Source organism: Schistocerca americana, chromosome X (genome assembly GCF_021461395.2).
Source record: "Schistocerca americana isolate TAMUIC-IGC-003095 chromosome X, iqSchAmer2.1, whole genome shotgun sequence".
NCBI lineage: Eukaryota > Metazoa > Arthropoda > Insecta > Orthoptera > Acrididae > Schistocerca > Schistocerca americana.
The window spans coordinates 255,872,171-255,894,710 of NC_060130.1; the positions used below are offsets into that span (position 1 = coordinate 255,872,171).

Consider the following 22,540-nt stretch of genomic DNA (forward strand, 5'->3'; position numbering starts at 1 on the left):
GAACCTTGTGTGCTTCAGTTGTATAAGGCTTACTCAGGCACGTGGGGCTCTGTCTGAGTGGACCCTTATTTCCCTAGCTACTCTTGGGACCGAGATGGAACCCTCAAAATCATCATCTTTTCCTCACAGTGGGAAGGGTGTACCACCTGGGAACATTCACATCCATTCATCCAAAAGAATGAGAGAGACTAGTCCTGTTGATAATAAAACTACTTTGGACTGCAGTAACAGGGCTCATGGACTCATGAATAACAGTGTGTTTCTGGTGAGAAAGAGGAAGGAGTGAACATCTGAAAAAGTGTCCCAGTTTTATATCCATAAGTTTTTCGAAGGCCTTGCTGGAACATTTAAAAACTATGAAACAATTGTGTAATGGCTCATTGTTGGTCAAAACTAACAGGTCAACACAAGTAGACCTTCTTAAGAAATCACAGGAACTAGGTGACTATGATATCATTGTTGAGATGCACGCCTCTCTCAACTCCAGTAAGGGAGTTGTCACATGCTGAGATATCATGGACATATAATCCATTCATCGTAAGAATAAACCTGATGTAAACATTGCACTATGTATTCTTCCGCATTTGCTGGAACCTCATTGGATTTCCGTTTCACGTGAGGTTGCCGCCAAGCTGTCTCGAGTACTGTCAAGTATGATAATAGGGTATGTTTTGTGCTGTGCATCATGCACACATCGACTTAGTGATAATACAGGACAACAGGTTTACTGGCGCATTTAACTTGGACAGCACCTCCTCAGGAGGTATGCATGCCATTTGTCTGCTACGTGTCGCCACCCATCCTATACCTCCTTCTTCGATGATTCCTTTGATCATCAGTGTGGGGTGCGTCCCTATTCTCTGTTACCGCGTGGAGTCCATTTTCGGCACTTGCTATGGCAGCTTAATTTCACACTACCTGCAACTTTTCTGGTGGGTGTGAACCCTTCACCACCTAGGCTTCGTGAAGTGGCTAATGTTAACCTTGGCCTTCATTCGCTTCCTAAGGACACTACTCCAGCCTCGGTCTATCACCTTCAGTTTCATGACCTTCGCATGGAATTTTGCTATAGTACCTTCATATACATTGATGGCTCACGGCCTGACCATGACGTCGGATGTACCTTCGTCATTGGCACCCTTGTCTTTTGGTATCGGCTTCCGGCACACTGCTCAGTATTTACAGCCGCGCTCTTCACACTGTATCATGCCATGGAGTACATCCAGCGACATAGCCTTTTCAATTGTCCTCTGCTCAGACTCACTCAGCGCCCTTCAAAGTCTATGTGCACTGTACACCGCCCATCCCTTAGTGCAGCGGGTCCAAGAAAACTGTCACTTGCTCACTCTTGATGGAGCCAGTGTGGTGTTTCTGTGGGTTCCTGGTCATGTCGGTCTGCCAGGAAATGAGGCTGCTGACGCTGCTGCCAAGGCAGCAGCCCTTGTACCTCAGCCCGTGAGTTCCTATATTCCTTCCGATGATCTCTGTGTTGCCGTCTGTCAGGAGGTGATGTCCCTTTGGCATTTCCAACAATCCCACCTTCCCAGGAATAAGCTCCGGCTTATTAAGCCTCTCCCAGTGCCTTGGACGACCTCCTCTCGGCCTTCCCACATGGAGGAGGTCATTTTAACTAGGCTGCATATTGAGCAATGCCTTTTTAGCCATCATACGATAAGTGGTGCTATCCCACCACTTTGTACGCATTGTTCCCAAGTTTTAACTGTCCGCCACTTTCTGATATACTGCCCATTTTTTAACTATTTATGTTCCCGTTTGGGTTTGCTGTCTGAGTTATCGGCCGTTTTAGTGAATGACGTACAGGCTGTCGATTACAATTTACTTTTTATCCGCCAAAGCAGTATGGCGAAGCCCATTTAATTTTTTGTTTTGGACCTCCGTTTCTGTATGGTGTCTTTTTTTTTTAGCCCTTTCTCCATGTGCCTGTCTTTAGCTGTCTTCTATATGTCAGTTGGGACTGACATATAGTCGGTTTTTAACTCCTCTCTGTCTTCGTGTTCTATAGGTTTGACATGGGCTCATATGACCCCAGTTGTTTCTTGCACCCTAAAGCAAAACAAAACCAAAGTTAAAGTACAAACACTGATGAGCCCTAACCAAATAGTTGTATTGGGTGACAGAACTTTCAGACATAATTGCATATAGGCAAGCAAATGGAAGCATGAGAGAAGTGGAAATGTTGTACAGGACCAAATATCTGTGTAGAAGACATTTGGCTCACACTGTTTTTTGCAAAACTGTTCCAATTTTTAATTGTAACGGGGCAATTGGTATCACAGTAAAATGACCGAGGATGACGTCAAAGTATGTGGACTCTAAACTTAGAAGATACAGTGCTTGCTGAAATGGATGAGGTGCCTGCAGTCAGCACTCGATCACTTGCACGCAAATTAATGTTTCGCAGATTACTGTGTGGCTAGTATTGTGGGAAATGTAGCTACATCCCCTACCATCCACAAAAAATATGTTCTGAATTCAGACCTCGTGTTGTGTTCAGCGCATGGTTCTTGCAGCGTCTTACAATTAATCCTTACTTTCCTGCATATTGGCTTTTCATGAATGAAGCCTGTTTCAGAAGAGACTTAATGCTAAATAGTCTTAATAGTCATGTTTGGGCTGATGAGAAGAGCCATCAACACAGATATTCAGTCAACATTTGGGCTGGCATAGTCAGTGATTACATACTAGGCCCTTTTCGTCTTCCTGCCCACTTAAATGCACCAGTTTACACAGTGTTAATCAGAAACATACTACGCAGCTTTCTGAAACATATCCCACTCGTTATTCATTGACTGATGTGGTTCCAACATGGAGCCCCACTTCACTTCGTACTGAGGGTTCATGAACACCTGGCTCAGATGGTCCCTGAAAAGTAGGTAGGTAGAGGAGGTCCTGTTTCATGGCCAGCACATTCACCTGATCTCACCTCACCTGATTTCTTCATGTGAGGCCTTGTGAAAAGTCCTGTGCAGAAGATGCCTGTCAAGGCTGAAGAGGATCTCCTGGCAAGAATTCTCTCTGCCCATGACAATGTTCAAATGACAGTGGGAAAATGAGAAAGGATACAGATTATGACAGAACTTTGTGCACTGATGCCATGCCTGCCATAACACTGGAGGATGCCACTTTGAACAACTGTTGTAAATGCTGTGGGTAAATTTAATTCATTATTACTGTACCATGGACATAGGACTTTTGGTTTCTATGACATTAAGTTATGTTTGGTGAGGGGATTGGGGAGTATTCAGCAGGAATTCTGTACGTCATGATCAGATTTCAGAAGTTAGGCCCCTTGGTTTGAACGGTGCGCAAGCATGTGGTGGAACTTGAGTAGATTTTCACTTATATCTTACCACTCAGCCATTTTTGTACTACAGATTGACACATTAACTCTTCCCCATCATCTCTAAAAGCTGACTTCACCTCAAAAAGCTATCCCACCTTCTCCTAAACTACTTGAACAGTGGTATTTCCCTTCCTGTCCCTCTGCAGCTCCTAAACAGCCACACTATCAACCACCACTCCTCTCCTACAAACCAAGCTTGACCAACCTCCTTAACATCCCACAGCCTTCACTACACCTCCCAGACCAAGAATAACCCATAATCCCAAGAACCAGTCTCAACAGTACAGTGTCCTTAACCTCTCATGTAAATCACTCTCCACCGAGCGAGGTGGCGCAGTGGTTAGTACACTGGACTCGCATTCGGGAGGACGATGGTTCAATCCCGCGTCCAGCCATCCTGATTTAGGTTTTCTGTGATTTCCCTAAATCGCTCCAGGAAAATTCCAGGATGGTTCCTTTGAAAGGGCACGGCCGACTTCCTTCCCCGTCCTTCCCTAATCCGATGAGACCGATGACCTCGTTGTTTGGTCTCTTCCCCCAAACAATCCAATCCAATCCTAAAGCACTCTCCCCTCCTGAATTATCTGTACTATCTAAGGATCTTACTTTCAGCCCAAAACCTGCATTTGATCATGCTGATTTGGTGAAGGACCTCCTTTCCTTCACACATAATGTACATTGGAAATATGAATTTGCAACCCAAACCCAAAACCTTTCCAGCAGCAAACCTGACATTGAAACCTGTCTTGAGCAATTCAGACCACAATCCCAACTTGATCCACCACCACTACCTCGAAATCATCCCTTACAAGCCTTCCAAGAATTCCTTACCTCCAGCATTGCCTCACAACCCTTCCTCAGATTCCTACAATGTGACCCTAACCTGTCCTCTGCAGAACTCCAGGCTCTATGTTCCCTAAAAGCTGATGACTCCACATCATTATCCCCCCAGCAAACAAAGGATCTACCACTGTAGTACGTGACTGAAAGGCGTGCATTAATGAAGGTTTGTGCCAGCTGTCTGAAACCTCTACATACAGTGTCTGCCATCAGGATCCCATCCCTTTGGTTCAAACTGACCTGCAGTCCCTCCTTAAAAACCTCAGGCCCCTCACAAGGTTTAAGACCTCAATCCATAGAACTTCTCACCCCACACAAACCATGCACCCCCATCTTTTACCTTCGTCCTAAGCTCCACAAACCCAATCATCCTGGCCGTCCTACAGGTGCTGGCTTCAAAGCACCCACCGAATGTATATCTGCCTTAGTTGATCAACACCTGGAACCCATAGTGCAAAAACTTCCCTCCCACATCAAAGATACCAATCATTACTTAGATCAACTGAAATCCATGCCCGTCCGACACCCACCACACATGAAACTTCCTGGCAAATTAAAACTGTGTGCCCGACCGAGACTCGAACTCAGGACCTTTGCCTTTCGCGGGCAAGTGCTCTACCATCTGAGCTACCGAAGCACGACTCACGCCCGGTACTCACAGCTTTACTTCTGCCAGTATCTCGTCTCCTACCTTCCAAACTTTACAGAAGCTCTCCTGCGAAACTTGCAGAACTAGCACTCCTGAAAGAAAGGATAATGCGGAGACGTGGCTTAGCCACAGCCTGGGGGATGTTTCCAGAATGAGATTTTCACTCTGCAGCGGAGTGTGCGCTGATATGAAACTTCCTGGCAGATTAAAACTGTGTGCCCGACCGAGACTCGATCCTTTCTCAGAACTCCACAGGTGTGAACTAGCAATACTATATGTCCTTTGTTCTCGCCACCCACCTGGCCTTAATTTACATAACTACTCTTTGCTTCACTCCGTTTTAATTTCCTACATCTTTCATTGTCTTTTCCATCTATTTTTCACCGCCCCCTCCCACCTCTTTTATGTACAATACACTTAGCTTCTCACTCTTATTAACTCGTGCACAATGTTTTAGTAGTAATCTCTGTCTTGCGTATTACCCTGTCTTCCACCTTTAAGCTCTCAGGTTTCAAATCTCGTCTGATGCAGTCCCCAACAATCAGTCTTTCCTTCTCATCCCATACGGTAAATCTCCCCTGACCTGCAGTTCTGGATTACTTTCCCAAAATCAACCCCTTTTCCTAGACCACTCCAGTCCTTTTCCTTCACCCTTCTTTCTTCCCTTTCAACCCTTCTGCCTGAAGGAGGAGCCACTAGCTCCAAAAGCTTGCCAGTCACAACAGTCTTTTATATGTGTGTGTGTTCTGTCTCTGCTTGGTGAGGAAATTTTTTATCTATCCAGTTAAATAATCTCTGAAAGTTTGGAACATAATTACGGAATGCTGTGTAGGTTTAGATGTATTTTTGATGTTGTAAAAATTATCTGAATTTTCCTATTGTTTTAGACCAGCAGACATGGTAGAATGTCAAAGTTTTGTTATTGTATTAACAGTGGCCTCACAATTTCATTGGCAAGTTCTTTCAGGTTGATGTGAACACATTTACATGTAATTGTCCTTATATAATGTCCATAATACTTGGGTAAGTGAATGATAACTGATCTTTGATGTGCACCAAAGTTCTCACTTTCTCATTGGGTTTCATCAGTTTCACTGTAATTCCCAAAAGAAATCCAACGAAATGGATGCTCGGGTAAGTGAATGAGAACTGATCTTCAATGTGCACCAAAGTTCTCACTTTCTCATTGGGTTTCATCAGTTTCACTGTAATTCCCAAAAGAAATCCAACGAAATGGATGCTTTCAAGGCTGACTGGTCCCTGTATTGTCCAAAGGCTCTGTTGATATAGAGGAAGGTTTCAAGTGTTGATTGAGCTAGGAATATAATCCACCATGCTGTACTCAGTTGTCCAGCCAACTTAGAAGACAGCTTTTTACCGAGGTGGGACGAAGACTGTATCTCTGCTATCATTATTGGGCATGTGGTTCTGCAGAATTTAAAGTAAGAAATTACTGCAGAGAATCTTATAACATTTTGAGTAACAAGGACAAAATTCCTTTGTACCAAGGACGAAAAGTTGGAATTGTGACAGGAATTACTGAGTTCATGAATAACCCTGTGATTATATTGAAAATGCTGTAGGGTCCATGAAGATAATAGATAATAAAACAACATAGAAGATATTTCCTTTCTACAACAGTGAAGAACAGTGAAGAACAAGAGTCCCCAGATCATTCCAAGAGACATAGCCTGGGCAATGGAAGAGTATTTCACTAGAACCACTCCTGCCACCAGTTTGAATCCAGTTTTCTGCTGTCAAAAGGTTGTGAGTGAGGGATATTTGAGGCTTCTGTGCCACCAGCTACTTTATCTAACTTTGATAGAAGTTCATAATATTTTTCTGTACATAGAAGAATGAAACATTTATTGTGATGAAACAACATGAGAGTAAAGCAATAGTTTGAAAATTTCATGGTGTACATAGTAATAACTTAAACTGGAAACTGCATATAAAAATCCTTTACACTGAAGTTCAACAACTATTGCTCTATATATTGAGTGCTGATTTTGGTGAGCTATCAGAAAGTTATTACATGTACTTCAATATATTTAATAATGACGGGACAGTTTTACACCTAGATGCAAAGTACCTGTTACACAGAAATGGGCAATATCCTTCTTAAGCAACTGGAAATGTTAACATATTCACAATAAATTTATTTCCTTGTGAAGTTAATCATTAGCAACCTAAAAAACTTAAAATCAGTTGAATTAATCAGTATATCACTAGGAATAAAAATTGCTTCCACTATTCGCTGCAGATTAAAGGGCTTGACTTCTCCTCCTATTCGATTGAGTAAATATTCAGTGGACAGTGTGCTTGCACACATTCCGTCCCTCCTCCCCCCTTTTTGGGGGGGGGGTGGCATTCCATTGTTATATTTTGCAATTTCATTTGGTTGCTGAATATAAACATAATGGTCTGAAATGGTTCTGTTCTTCCAGTTGAAGGTCGTGAGGCATTATTGAGGATCAATTTGCGAGAAGTGAAACTTGACCCTGATGTGAATCTCAAGGAGATTGCTGATCAGCTTGATGGCTATTGTGGAGCAGATATTACAAATGTTTGCCGGTAAGTGTTACTGAAGGTTAAGTGCTTCTTTTGTCCTTGTGTAAGTATATGTTGTGCTGTACTTGATTTCTGTAATTTTTTTTTTTTTTTCCATAGCTTACTGTAGAAAATCCTGTGCATAGTAAGGATGAGCAGACATATTATACCGGATAACTAAATAATCATTTGGTTTCGCCAGTTGACAGTCAGGACTGCAGATATGACAGTGTACTGTGGAGAAATCTTTCAGACAGGAGGTCCTTCAACAGTGTATAAAAATTTGGTTGCTTCAAAAACTTTTCCAATTTAAATTCACTATTGATAAATTTGTAAGATAATGAACTCATTACATAATAAACTGCTCACCTTGCATATCTAGGCTTATGATAGCATATGTTGCCTGTGTGTATGGCATAGAATCTATGGCTGGGGAAGGGGGAGGGAGGAGTGTGGCAGGGGTAACTGCTGCTAGGGAGTATAGGCTAAACTTCATTGCATCTAAGGAAGTGGTATAGTGTAGTGCCTGTATTTTACAGACTGTAGCATGGGGGACAGCTCAAAAGTTTCAGGATGGGATGCCAAAGATTGTACGATGAAGGACGAGCTGGATTTCATAGGTTTCTTACCATGTACTGAAGGAGTTTACTGGTACGCAGATAGGTGAAAACGATGAATCTATTTCATTTTAATTCTTGCCTGAGAATATCATTGTTCACAAAAGACTCAGTTAAGTTACAAAATATTCCCAGTGGTTAATAGTTTCTGATTTATTGATGGTACTTATTATTTTCAAGATAAATATAGCTTGGTCAGTTTAGTCATTTTTGAAATCCATTACTTTTGCTACAGAGAATGCTTTTTGTGGATTTCTAAAATTCTCTTTAAATGATTTTCTCACATTTTTGAAAAAATGGTGGCAATAATGAGAAGAGGCTGTAATTATTGACGATTGTTTCATCTTTGTGAAGTGGCTAGACAATAGCGTATTTAAGTCTGTCTGGGGAAATACCAATATGAAAATACGCATTACATAAGCAACTTAGATCATTAGGGAACTGCACTTACTCATCTCCACAGGTTTCGGCAAAATTTATAGCATATGTAGGGCTTGGTGAGAAATGAAAAATGACTGAGGCACGAGTCATTTATGTTAATATAGTTTCCAGGCAGCGGTTAGGGCAGCAGAGAAGAATACACAATAGTAATCTGAGGTTCATGGGTAGAGCCCCTGGATGAAAATGTATTTATTTCCAATTTTTTACATTACTCTGCAAGTAAACCAACATTACGCACAATATGTTGTGTTGGCTGAAGAGCTAACACCGTGTTACTAGTGGAGGCCGAAATGCACGCGTTTTAGCTCACGCAGGCTGGCGTGTGGAGGGAAGGATGTGAGGTCTGGAATATGACAAGGAATTAGAATTCAGAAAGTGGACATAATTAGTTTGATACTTAACTTTAATCCATTAATGATGAATGTCGCTCTTGACGGTACATGATTCACAATATTATATGTTCAGAATACATTCATAGTAACTGAATATGGCGCCTTGCTAGGTCGTAGCAAATGATGTAGCTGAAGGCTATGCTAAACTGTCGTCTCTGCAAATGAGAGCATATGTAGACAGTGAACCTTCGCTAGCAAAGTCAGCTGTCCAACTGGGGCGAGTGCTAGGGAGTCTCTCTAGACTAGACCTGCCGTGTGGCGGCGCTCGGTCTGCAATCCCTGATAGTGGCGACATGCAGGTCCGACATATACTAACGGACCACGGCCAATTTAAAGGCTACCACCTAGCAAGTGTGGTGTCTGGCGGTGACACCACACAATACATTGTGTCCATTAATATTTTCATAAAAGGTATATAATGGAAAGACAAAGGAAAATTTGGGATTGCAAATAAATTCCCAGGAAGGTGTTGTAAGGTGTAAATCAGAATTTTGTATATATGGCATCAAAAGGAATGAAGCCCATGATAGACCTTATAACTGTCTGAAGACATTTCTCTAACTCCTTGTTGTACAACAATGTTCAACTTGGGCCATTCTTAATCCCTCAAAACAGGAACAAATTCATCTTTGGCAATATCCTGTAAAAATGTTATCTTTATTTGGTAATGCTCAATACTGTAGTCCTGATCCTTGTCAGTACTGTTTGCTGCTCCATCCACTTGTCTAAGCAATGCACTAAGGCTCTGTTCTTACTTCCAGTGCTGTTGTATAAGGGACTTCCATTGTTGCTAGTTGCAATTATCATGATAACCCATTCTCTGGTGGCCAGGGTACTCTGATGATCCTGTTTTGATGTTGATATGATCAAGTCATTGAAATGCTGTTGCTTTTGAAAGAACAAATTCACAATGTGCTACTTTGAAGCTTTCGTGATAGATTTCTGTAGGTGGAAGAGAAAAAAATTCCAAACATAACAGCAGTAGCTATTCCCACACAATGTCAAAATACTTAAAACAAATTATGTCTAATGCCAATCAGTATATCACATTTTAATACAGATGAAATTAGCTGAGAGGATATGGTTAAACTTCGGCTCCAGTAACCCTGAAGAATATAACTGCCCTTTTTGGATGGAGGAGTCAGAGCATACGGTATTTGTGACTCGCAATATAAAACCAGGACCAGACATAGTGCTCAGTGACATATTGCAGTATTTCAATACCAAGTTGGGAAAAAACTTCCCCAGTTCTACACTGATTATTGGAGGGAAGCAATCATGATTCATGTCCTGAAACCCAGGAAAGATCGCATATGCCCACGTAGTTATTACAGTCTTTCCCTTACTAACTGCAAAGGAAACACATTGGAATGAATGATCAACAGCCGCTTGTTATGGGTTCTAGGAACCAGTAAACTCCTCAGTCACTTTCAGTGTGGTTTTCGTAGGTATTACTCTACAGTCTAATACTTCTTGAGGCAGCAGTAAAAGAGGCGTTTTTGTGTAGACAGAACTTGATGGAAATATTTTTTGACATTGAAAAGGTATATGACATTACTTGGAGAGAGAAAATTGACCAACTACTATATGGATGGGGCTTCTGGGGTTGTCTTTCCATTTAGTGCAATCCTGCCATTTAGGATAAAATTTTAGGTTCAGAGTTGGCAGTGCACTCTCAGGAAAAATAGTCGGGAGAATGGTGCCCTTACCTCTACATCTACATGATTTCAATTAATGCTTAGTGTTTCACAGAGGGTTCATAAAACCAGTTTGACTATTTCTTGACCATTACACTCTCAAATAGATGTGGGGACTGGATGTTTGTGTTGTCATCATCATCATCATCATCATCATCATCATCACAGCATCATTTGTGACTGTGGCTAGATTGGACTGTGTAAAAAAATTGGACTGAGTAAAAATTGAGACTTTGTATGGGCATTGATGGCCACGCAGTTGAGTGCCACCAAACCAAATATCACCACTACCACTCTCAAATAGCATGTGGGAAATGTGAACACTTGAATCTTCCTGTGAGATCAGATTTCCCTCATTTTATCATGATGGTCATTTCCCCCTATGTAGAAGGGAATTAACCAAATTAATATTTTGGCATTTGGAAGTTGGAGTTACGAATTTCGAAGAAAGATCTTGCTGCAATGAAAAATGCCTTTGTTTTAATTATTGCCTTTCCAGCTCACCATGTCAGTGATATTCTGTCCCCTGTTTTGTGATGATACTGCAAACTTTTTCAGTGTCTTCACCAATCCTATCAGGTTGCACCTGTTAAGTTTTCTGCCGATGAAATGCTGTCTTTTTCTCTGTCTTCCTTCTCCTGCACACAAAATGTTTTGTGATGGTTCCAATTTAAGTTGATCATAATTGTAATTCCTAAGCATTTAGTTGAATCAGTTGCCTTAAAATCTGTTTGATATATTGTGCAACCAAAATTTAACAGAATTTTTATTCCTCACATGGAGGTTCCCACTATTTCAGAGTCATTTTATCACTTTTTATACTATGCTCCCTCAGGGGAACATATTAAATGTTGTCGTTTTTGCAATAATCATCAACAGCTATGTGTCAACTGGCAGAAGACCTGTATCGTGCTCTTTACATGAACAATTTTTCAATATGTTATTTGTCTTCCAGTCTCAAGAGAACTGGTCAACAACTTGCCTACTTACCACACTGTGAAGCATTTCAAAACAAGAGGTCTAAAGGCTCTAAACATTTTAAAAGTGCCTGAGTGGCAGATGCTGGGTGTCATGCAGATCCTTCTTGTTCTATCAAGGCTGGACTGTGCCACAACCATCCTATTTAAAGACCTTTGACTCTAGTTCACTATGAGATGACAGTAATCTTCAGGACAAGTCCTATTCATTGCCTCTGTGTCAGGGATGGGGAACTGCCTCAAACCTTTTGGGCAGAACTTCCTAATAGTGCAACATGTGTATAGTCTGTCCTCCCAGCTTTTAATCATTTGTCATACCATCTTCAGAACAAATTTATGTATACCAAAGAAGAGCAACAAGACCATTTAGAATTAGAGCAAAGAAGCTGCTTTCAGAGCTCAATTTAATGCATGTGAATGTTTTTGCACAGGTTGGAGGTAGTATACCCTCTGGCTAGTAATGAGACCAAGGTTACATTTAAATTTGACATGGTGCAACAAATTTTGTTCAAAAAAAAAAAAAAAAATCTGGTGTACAAGGCCTTTGTAAGATTTTAGAGGAGATCCAAAATTCATAGATATTTACATTGATGGGCCAAAGCAGTGACATACTGCTGAGTAGTTTCCCGTGGCAGTGCCCTTGGGATTAGAGTTCCAGAAAAATTTACTGTCTGCGGTAAATGAGGTGCAATCAACAGAATAACTTTATCTCTATGTCCACTACAGACGTGTCAGCAAGTGAGCAAGCTGACACAGTAGCAAGGAATGCTTGCAAGGAAAGTAATACTGTCCTGTTCTGTACCCTCGAGTGCTATTGCCTTGTTGTTGGGATGGAGAGTTGTGTGTCAGTTAAATGGGTCAAATGGCTCTGAGCACTATGCGACTTAACTTCTGAGGTCATCAGTCACCTAAGACTTAGAACTAATTAAACCTAACTAACCTAAGGACATCACACACATCCATGACTGAGGCATGGTGTACCAGTGTCAGTGTGCCACATCTTCCTTGTTGCATTTTGTATTCTGACAAGTTGCTGATCTAAAATTATTTCAGCATGCTGGAAGTTCATTAGGGGTGAGGGGTATTGTTGAATGGAGTGGACAGGGGCAGACAAGGGGGTTGGGGAAGTGTGTCTGATGGCTTTTAAGGAGGCAGAGCAGATGCATGGGATAGGAATTCAGGAGGGAGAAGCAACAGGTACACGGGATAGAATGTGACAGGGGCAGCAGCATTACCAAGTTTCTGCATCACGTGGTGGTGGTGGTGACATGGGCGAGGATTGCGAGGGGGTACATAATAGAGACTGGGGAGTCTGAGGAAGTGTGTCAGTGCAAAATGAGGGGAGGTTGGGCAGGGGGCTAGTGAAGATTGATGCAAGGAGGATTCTGGGGATGAAGGATGTCATTAAAGAACAGTTCCCATCTGCATAGTTCAGAGAAACTGGTGTTGGGAAGGGGGCCACAGGTTGTGAAGCAGTTACTGGAACTGTGCATATTATCTTCATCAGTATGTTCCGCCAATGGGTAGTCAATAGTCAACTCTATTCTTGGCCATGGTTTGGCTGTTGCCATTGATTTGGGTGAACATTTGTTTGGTGATTGCGCTCTTAACATGCTGTGCAGAAATTGCAGCAGAGCTGTTATGACATGACTGCATTCACAGGTGGCCCTGCATCCGAAGTATAGAATAAGCCTGTGATGAGGCTGGAGTAGGATGTCCTGGAGGGGGAAGGGGGGGATTATTGATACGCCCTCCATCCCTGCAGTCATGCCCTACATCCCTCCACTCACACCCTCTGTCCTCCAGTCTCACCTTGCTCTGTTCTGTCACCCAAATCCAGTCTTCCACATTCATGGCATCATTATTGCCATACCCTCAGGTGCCCAGCATTCGTTTGCTGGGTAGGGGCGTGACAGCCGTGGGGCTCCTGAGCAGGGAAATGGTAAGCGCTGCCAGTCCCCTGTCACCATAATCTCTAGGCATGCTTCAGCGACAACTGTACAGGGTGGCACTGGAACGGTGTGTGTCACATGGACTGGGGATCTTGGCTTAACCACCCGGATCGTGAGGATGGTAAAATCATGTATTAAAAAAAAAAAAAAAAAAAAAAAAAAAAAAACCTCGCTCTCAAGGTGTGCTGCATGCTGAAGAAATGCACGATTTTTGAGGAGGAACAGTCACTAGTGGGGCGACCTCTGGGGAACCTGGTGCACATCAGTTGTATATGGCTTACCGGGGCTATTGGGACTTCTTTCCCCAGCTGCTCATGGGAACTCCATGAAGCCTAACATTTCTGCCTCAGCAGTTCAGATGGTCCTTTGTGCAGTATTAACATGCAAAATCCTAAGAGGCCTCATGTGGCTAGTCCAGCTGTGACATCTCTTAATTTCAGGGAAAGGATTAACAGTAATGGACCACATCTTGTTGTGATGAAACATGAGCATGGTTCTTTTGAAAAATTCTTGCCTTTCTGTATCCATAAAGCTCTGGAGGGAGTTGCAGGGCAACTCAAATCTATTGAGGGGCTGTGCAATGATACTCCCTGTTGAGACTATGAAGCTCCCCATGGACTCGCATTCTGGAGGATGACAGATCAATCTCGCATCCGGCCACCCTGATTAGGTTTTCCGTGATTTCCCTAAATCGCTCCAGGCAAATGCCGGGATGGTTCCTTTGAAAGGGCATGGCCGACTTCCTTTCCTGTCCTTCCCTAATCCAATGAGACTGATGACCTCACAGTTTTGTCTCTTCCCCCAAACAACCCAACCCCAACCCCAAGGCTCCCCATGTAAATAAGCTGTTGCATGACAAGCTACTTGGAGAATATCCCATCAGTGGATATGGATACAAAAGAACTGCAACAGTAACAGGAAAGTGCACGGGTGATTGAAGTCCAAAATGTTATGAAAAGGGTTGATGGTGATCTTCAGAATCAATGTCATTTATTCTACATTCAGGTTGCCAGGGTATATTGCAGCACACTTTTTTTGCCTCAAAGTTAGATCTTATGTCCCAATCCAATGCACTGCTTCAAGTGTCAGTGCTCTGGACACACCACTGCAGGGTGTTCCAGTCGAGCTACATGTGGAAGATGTGGTACCGCGGCTCATGAATCGGGTTTTCAGTGCACTGCCCCACCCATGTATGTTAATTGCTCCCAGGCCCATCCGGTTTGGGGTGGGGACTATCCTGTCTTTACCGAAGGAAAGAAGATTCACTTGTGTCTCATACTCTGGCGCAAAGGAGGAACTTAAGGTCACTCAGCCACCAAGTTTTGTGAAGTCTTTTGCCTTGACATTGAAGCAGGCTGTCCAGATGATCAATGTTGGCACTCAGATTATGAAGGTTCATCAAGACACATCTACCTGCAGCTGTAAATGCATCTGCCAGCCTGTGCACAGTGACAGAATGTGCTTTGGGTTTCTGCAACTACACTGAAGAGCCAAAGAAACTGGTAAACCATCCTAATATAGTGTAGGGCACCCATGAGTACTCAGAAGTGCCACAACACAATGTGGCATGGACTCAACTAATGTCTTAAGTCGTGCTGGAGGGAATTGGCACCGTGAATCCTGCAGGGCTGTCCATAAATCCATGAGACTATGAGGGAGTTGAGATCTCTTCTGAAGAGCACGTTCCAAAGCATCCCAGATATGCTCAATAATGTTCATGTCTGGGGAGCTTGAAGCCATCTGAAGTGTTTAAACTCGGAAGAGAGTAGCAATTTTGGACATGTGAGTTATCGCATTGTCCTGCTTGAATTGCCCAAGTCCATCAGAATGCACAATGGACATGAATGGATGCAGGTGATCAGGCAGGATGCTTACATACATGTCACCTGTCAGAGTCATATCTAGACATATCATGGGTCCCATATCACTCCAGCTGCATACGTCCTACGCAATTACAGAGCCTCCACCAGCCTGAACAGTCCCATGCTGACATGCACGGTCCAAGGATTCATGAGGTTGTCTCAATCTGCTTGATGCAATTGACTTGGCCAACCAGGCAACATGTTTCCAGTCATCAGCAGTCCAATGTTGGTGTTGATGGGCCCAGGTGAGGCATAAAGCTTTGTGTCATGCAGTCATCAAGGGTACACGAATGGGCCTTCACCTCCGAAATCCCATATCAATGATGTTTTGTTGAATGGTCCCCACGTTGACACTTGCTGATGGCCCAGCATTGAAATCAGCAGCAATTTATGGAAGGGTTGCACTTCTGTCACCTTGAATGATTCTCTTCTGTCATCGTTGATCACATTCTTGCAGGATCTTTTCCTGGTCACAGTGATGTCAGAGATTTGATGTTTTACTAGATTACTGATATTCGTGGTAGACACGTGAAATTTTCATACAGGAAAATCCCCTCTTCATCACTACCTCAGAGATACTGTGTCCCGTCACTCGTGCCCTGATTATAACACCACGTTCAAACTCACTTAAATCTTGAAACCCTGCCATTGTAGCAGCAGTATCCGTAACAACTGCGCCAGACACTTGTTGTCTTATGTAGGTGTTACTGACTGCAGCACCATATTCTGCGTGTTTACATATATCTTTAATTCAATATGCATGACTATACCAGTTTTTTGGTGCTTCGGTGTATCTTCCCCAGTGGTATTTCAATAGAGATGCTCCTCTTGTTGTTGTGTACAGATTTGATAAATATGGGGCTGAGTGCATGCTTCTGCACTGCAACAGTGTTGTACTCTCAGTACCTCACTTTGATTTCTGGCCCTTGCGCACGATATTCAATGGGAAGTTGTCGAAGACTTGCAGGTCGGTGATCACTTTCTGATCTGGATCCACCAGGCAGATTGGTGCCCAACAGAAAACAACTGCAATGGGCACTCAGTAGAGGATAACAGACACTTTACAGCAGCCTTGCAGAGTTTGAACTCTGAACAGTGTCCAGGAATAGGTGGACACCTATTAATGAAGGACTGACCACACCGCTGAAGCATTGATTCAGCAGTTCCCTGGACAACTGTAAAGGCCACCTGTCCCTTGGTGGGGCAAGTACTGCCTCTCTGCAATCAGGCCCAGCTGGGCTGCTGTTCTGCTTAGGTTCAAGTGCCGCCAACTGCATAGAACCTCACTGCCTTTCGGGTGGTAAGGGCTGAATGCCACTGAATTACTTGAGAGAGCAAGAAGATATCATGACTATGGTTCCTGAACACCATTAGCCATTCCACAAAGAGTACCGTTTTATGGCAGACAATCAGGAGGATTTATGAGAGATCAGGGAAGTGCACAGTGGTGGCCATACTTCGGAATGGCACTCTCCAAACCAGCCTGCGAGACATTTTCCAGACTGTGGCCGCCTATTTTGCCACTGTTATTGCCACTGCCCAGTCATGATCCAACTTTCCAGTGCCACAGGCCACAGAGTGACTTCTGAGAGGGGCAGTTGGGACTTCTAGTCCATAACTGATGAAGATTACAACTGTTCCTGGTCCATGTGGGAGCTGGAGTCTGTGTTGTCTGTGGCTCATGATACATCCGCTGATCATGATACAATCCATTATAGTATGCTACAGCACCTCACAGGGTGAAGCAAAGACATTCTCCTTTTCCTTTTTAATGTCATTTGAGCATCAGGTTACCTTCCTGACTCGTGGAGAGAGGCAATTTTAATTCCTCTTTTAAGACCCAGGAAAGACAGCACATGCCTGAGTAGTTATTATAGTGTTACCCTCACTAGCTGCATGGGGAAGACCTTGGAGTGGATGGTCAACCACCGCCTCATCTGAATCTTAGAATCCAGGCAGCTCCTTAGTCGCTTTCAGTGTGGGTCCAGGAGATACTGCTCCACCTATGATAACCTGTCCTTCTGGGAGGTGTCTGCACTACACACTTTCCTGCACCAGCATCACCTTCTGACTATATTTTTTGAAATTTAGAAGGCATATGATATTACTTGGAGGCATCGTATCTTTGAACAGCTCCACAAATGGGGTTTTTGTGAATGCCTTCCCATTTTTATTTGAACCTTCCTCTTGCCACACTATTTTTAATACCAAGTCTATCATGTCCTCTCTGCTTAATTTGAGCGGGAGAACGATGTCCCTCAAAGCTGTGTTTTAAATGTGACTGTCTTCGCCATAGCTATTAATAGTATTGTGTCAGTTAAATGTCTGTCCAGTGTTCCTTGTTTGTGGGTGATTTCTGTCTTTTGTTCCTCTCCAAGCCTTTCAATGAAAATCTGTCATTTCCAAATAACTCTTTGTTGATTGGATGAATGGATGGAGGAGTGGGGTTTTAAGTTTTCAAGTAAAAAATCTGTGTGCATTCTTTTTAACTATTTCCATTCTGTTTTAATCTTTCCTGAATTGAGGATGAGGGAAACTGTTCTTAATTTTAAAGACACAGTGAGGTTTCTGGGCCTCATATTTGACTCGAAGCTTACATGTTAGCCACACCTTAAAGGCCTGAAAAGACAGTCCCTCAAAGTGCTGAGTATTTTAAAATGTCTTAGCCACAATTCATGGGGGGCAGACAGGACTTGTCTGCTCCAGTTTTACTGAGCCTTCATGTGATCTCAGCTTGATTTTGGGTGCACAGTGTATTGGTCTGCAAGACCTTCTTGTTAAAAGGTATTGGACATGGTGCACCATGAAAGGATTCGGCTGGCCATTCAAGTGTTCCGAATAAGCCCCATCCCGAGCCTCTATGCTGATGCTACTGAACCACTGCTTAACATCTGGCGATGGGTGCTCATGGTGTGCCAGGCATATAAAATGGTGTCCATGCCATACATCTCTGCCATTGCTCGACCTCCAGTGGAAAGGCTTTTTCCTAATTGGCAGCCAGTGATGAGACCCTGTTCACATGAAGGATTGCTTTATAGAGATTTGTGGTTGGTTTTAATGTTTTACATTGGGGATGGAGCAGATTTCCATCTTGGCTCCTCCAGAGGCCCAGACTTGACGAATTGTCGAAAGATTGAACCCTAGATCTTACATTTCAATCTCTGTTTTCTACAGTTTTAGATAGGCAGTGTGATTTTACAGTGGTGTACTCTGATGGATCCAAACAACAGGACCCCCTTGGCTGTTCCATAGTGTTCCTAAACTGTGTCATGAGGATTCACCTTCCTCACACATATATCATTTTTTCAGCAGACTTGCATGTGATACTGAAATCGCTATAGCAGATGTGATGTGTTCAGGACACAAGGTTTCTCGTCTGCTCTCATTCCCTTAATGCACTAAATCATTGCAGAAATTTTATCCATCTGAGAAATTGTTGCACTGATATATGACCAACTGTATTTCCTTCAGTGGTGGGGGAAGCAGGAGTCATTTTTGTGGGCAGCAGGGCATGTGGATATTCAATTTTGGAAGGAAGAATGAACAATAAGCTGTGGTCAGTCAAGTCAAGTATTCCTCCAACCAGTGACTCGAGCAGGCTGAAGTGATCCTTAAATGCCTCTGGTTACTGTTGTTTTAAACATGGCTTCTTACGATATCAAGAGCCCCCCTCCCCCCGCCTCCCGAGTTTGTGATGCCTGTAGTGTGCAAATCACTGTACACCATATTTTAACTGAGTGCATTCTCTATCATAATGAGAGGGCAGAACTGAATCTTGGTGGGGATCTAACCTTTATTTTAGCTGATGATGAGGTGAGTGTGGTCAGAGTTTTAAGGTTTTGTGATGTTTCTGGACTCTGGCCTCAGCTTTTAGGCTGGAGGTTTTTGTGTGTTGCCGTGTGGCTGGCTCATCTTTTCTTCTTCCTGCAATCAGCCAGCCACAGCCAGCTGCTATGTTGCTTTAACTCCTACCACTTCCTCCTGTTTTAGTGTTGATATGAGACCTTCTTGTCATACTTCAGTGCGGGTGCACATATGATTTGCCGCAGTTTTGTCACTTTCAATTTCCGTTGCTGTTTTTGATCTTCTTTGATGTATTTTGCTGCCACTGATCTTATTATTTTTGTCCAGGCATTAAAGACCTTGCAATTGTGCACACGAACCACTGTATCCATCATCATCCACCATGAACTGCACAAACTAAACGATGCCAGTTCCCATGTCACATTCTTATTCTGGGCACCTGCTGTCTTTCCCTCCCACGTTCCTATCCCATGCACATGCTGCCTCACTTCCAGCCATCAGCCACACTTCCGCAACCCTGCCTTCTGCTGTCTGTTTCCTTTCTCCCCTCCCCCACTCTACCTGACAGAACTCTCACCCCCAATCGAGCTTGAGAATTGCAGTCATAGCACAGTGTTTCAACCAGCACAATGTAGCTACACATGTATACATATGTGGTGATTGTATGTGCGTATACTGTTACCCAACATTTACTTGTTCCCACAGTTGCTGACTATTTCTACGTTTTTATTAGTGTTTTAGCCAGCCACTTGTACCAGGGAATAACTTTAAAACTTTCTTCAGCTAATTTACCTTTTTATTTCATGACTATTTTGTAGTTTTATTTAAGCACAAGGAAAGTGGATGAATTTACATGTGAATACACATGTTCCCATGTGTGACTATTAGCCATTTAAATATGTTGTTATGCAACCAGTGTCTCTACTGTCATTGCTAGACAGTCTTTAAATTGTCTAGTGTGTGTCCATGGACTGTTGTCCCAAGAAGATTGTGTAAGAGGAAAGGCTTCTCAATAAGCATTTAGTTCATATTCTGCAAGGGTCGTGATAGAACTATACCATTTAGCACCCTTAAACCACTGTCACAGTCATTAGCAAATAAAAATTTAAAAGCTGCATTCTTTTCATTTGGTATCCAATTTATATTTTGCCAACCATATAGAAAAATGTTCTTCACACATTTCACCCTAATACATGCACTGCTTAAGACAAAAGAATTCATTTCACTAAGTGGATGTCCATGAAATTTTCAGCTCATTAACTGAATAGGGGCTTATTTATGGGCTGAATCGTTTCTGTACCAAATGTTCTCTCTTGTTACAGTGATGCATCAATGATGTCAATGAGACGCAAAATTGCAGGGTTACGGCCAGACCAAATTAAGCAATTGCCTAAAGAAGAACTAGACCTCCCTGTAACAATGCAAGATTTCCAGGAAGCATTAGCGAGATGTCATAAAAGTGTCTCCAAAGAAGATATTAAGAAGTTTGAGAAATGGATGGATGAGTTTGGTTCCACATGATGGAAACTCATGTAACCTTGTTTGGCTACAGAATAATTGGTGATGTACATCTTCTGTAACATAACTATTCTGTCAATGGGTTTGAGTGCCAATTGCCAATATCTGAGAGGTGTTCTGCATTACAAGTTAAATGTAACCACATTAATAAAACAACTTAAGGATGCATCTGTTCCAACACATACAATAATGTTTCAGTAAATGTTAAATTTGTCAGCTGCAAAATTTGAAATAAATTTATTTTATGATTAATCAACTGTTTGTTTCTTGAAGTTTTCCCAGCAGATAGAATACTCCGTCAGCTTTCGGGCATGCATATTTGCATCAACTGATTGTAATTTAGTCTCCAACTCACTTTGAAGTGGCAGTCCAGTTATCATCTGAAATATCAGAAGAAATAATTTTGTCCTGGATGCATGCCCAAAAGATGAGGGAACAACTATTTGTTAATTTAACACATTTGATACTAGAATAAATTATCAGTTAAACTTTCATGACTTGTGATAGGAAGAGCATTTTTTGTATTGGAGTATTTACTTTTGTGTACCATGTACATAAATGGATATCATAGTAATACAACGTAGCCGATGTGATGAAGGTTCCCAAGTTCCCTATATACGCAGAAAAGTTGCTTTTTTTGTCATTAATTATAATAACACACATTAGTCTCTGGAATACTGCTTACCTCTCAAACATGTTTTTATTTCATCTTATCAGTGTATTTACATTGTGAATCATTAATTTTGACAATTCTTTTATATATTTGAAAACCCGAATAATGTTGACAGGTCTATACTCATCTAATTGTGCAGAAGGATTGTCGTGTTGTAAACAGAAATACTGGTTGATTATTACAGAAAACAGATTTCTTATTTTTCTGTATTTAAATTTTCATGTACTTCATGAAATCATATTTCTGTTAGCAAAAATACTGTTGTCTATTCACAGAACACTGATTTAAAAACACCACACTGAACTTGTGTTCTCTGTGGTTCATAAGTGGCATGCATTGCTATCTGTGACTTGGCTGAATATCATGATGATGATGATGATGATGATGATGATTATAAATACTCAGAGAACCTTAAAGAACTGTATGCCCTTTCTTCAGAGAGGAAGGAGAGTTCAATTGGGGAAATTTAGAAGGGAGGGGAAGGTCACTCAGCTCCTATTTTGAGAGGAATCCAGCTGTTACAAGAAGGACCTTTCGACACCATCACATCAGGTAGGTTCCTTTTAGCTGAGGGCCTGAGTGCCCTGACAACAGATCATCACTCTACATTTCCTCAATAATTGCTCTTTCCTCACATAAGCCTATAATCTAGTTTGTGTTAATATTGGCACCTGCTGAAGGTAGGTACTATTTGGTCAGCCTTTCTCTCTCTCTTTGTAACAATTTTCCCACCTTAATTTTCCATGTGATACGTTAAATTCCTAAAGAATTTTTAAAAAGACATTTGATATCAGCTGTTATTCATTTTTTTTATACTGATTATTAGTCCCAGAAGACAATTGAACTGCTTAGTGCTGAAAGGCAACATGTCCAAGTTTCCTACTTTTACACAAGAGAGGGAAAAAAAACAATTTAGTACAGTTGATCTCTTGACATGTGTTTCTGTTTTTTGATGTAGGTATACTTGCTTATTATATTCATGTAAAAGTCACGTATGACGTAAGGGGAAACGGGGTGGCTTTGTTGGTGTTGGACAGATCTGCTGAAGGCATATGATACCACCTGGTGACATCACATCTAATCTACACTGCATGAGTGGAGTTTCTGGGCAGTTTACCCATGTTCATCCAGAATTTCCTCTCTCTCTGACTTTTTCAGTTCCAGATAGGTTCGACTCTCAGCAACCAACATGAGCATAAAACTG

The 22,540-nt window shown here is 42.2% G+C and overlaps 1 protein-coding gene across 1 annotated transcript in view; it reads left to right on the top strand.

Moving 5' to 3' along the window:
- The window catches only part of LOC124555202 (katanin p60 ATPase-containing subunit A-like 1), a 104,030-nt gene extending 83,115 nt beyond the window's left edge, over positions 1-20,915 (top strand). Inside the window, exons 11-12 of the mRNA XM_047129047.1 lie at positions 7,301-7,427; positions 20,468-20,915. Coding sequence (XP_046985003.1) covers positions 7,301-7,427; positions 20,468-20,666 — 326 coding nt within the window. The 3' untranslated portion in view covers positions 20,667-20,915. The remainder of the gene's footprint in view (positions 1-7,300; positions 7,428-20,467) is intronic.
- The last annotated feature ends 1,625 nt before the right edge of the window (positions 20,916-22,540 follow it).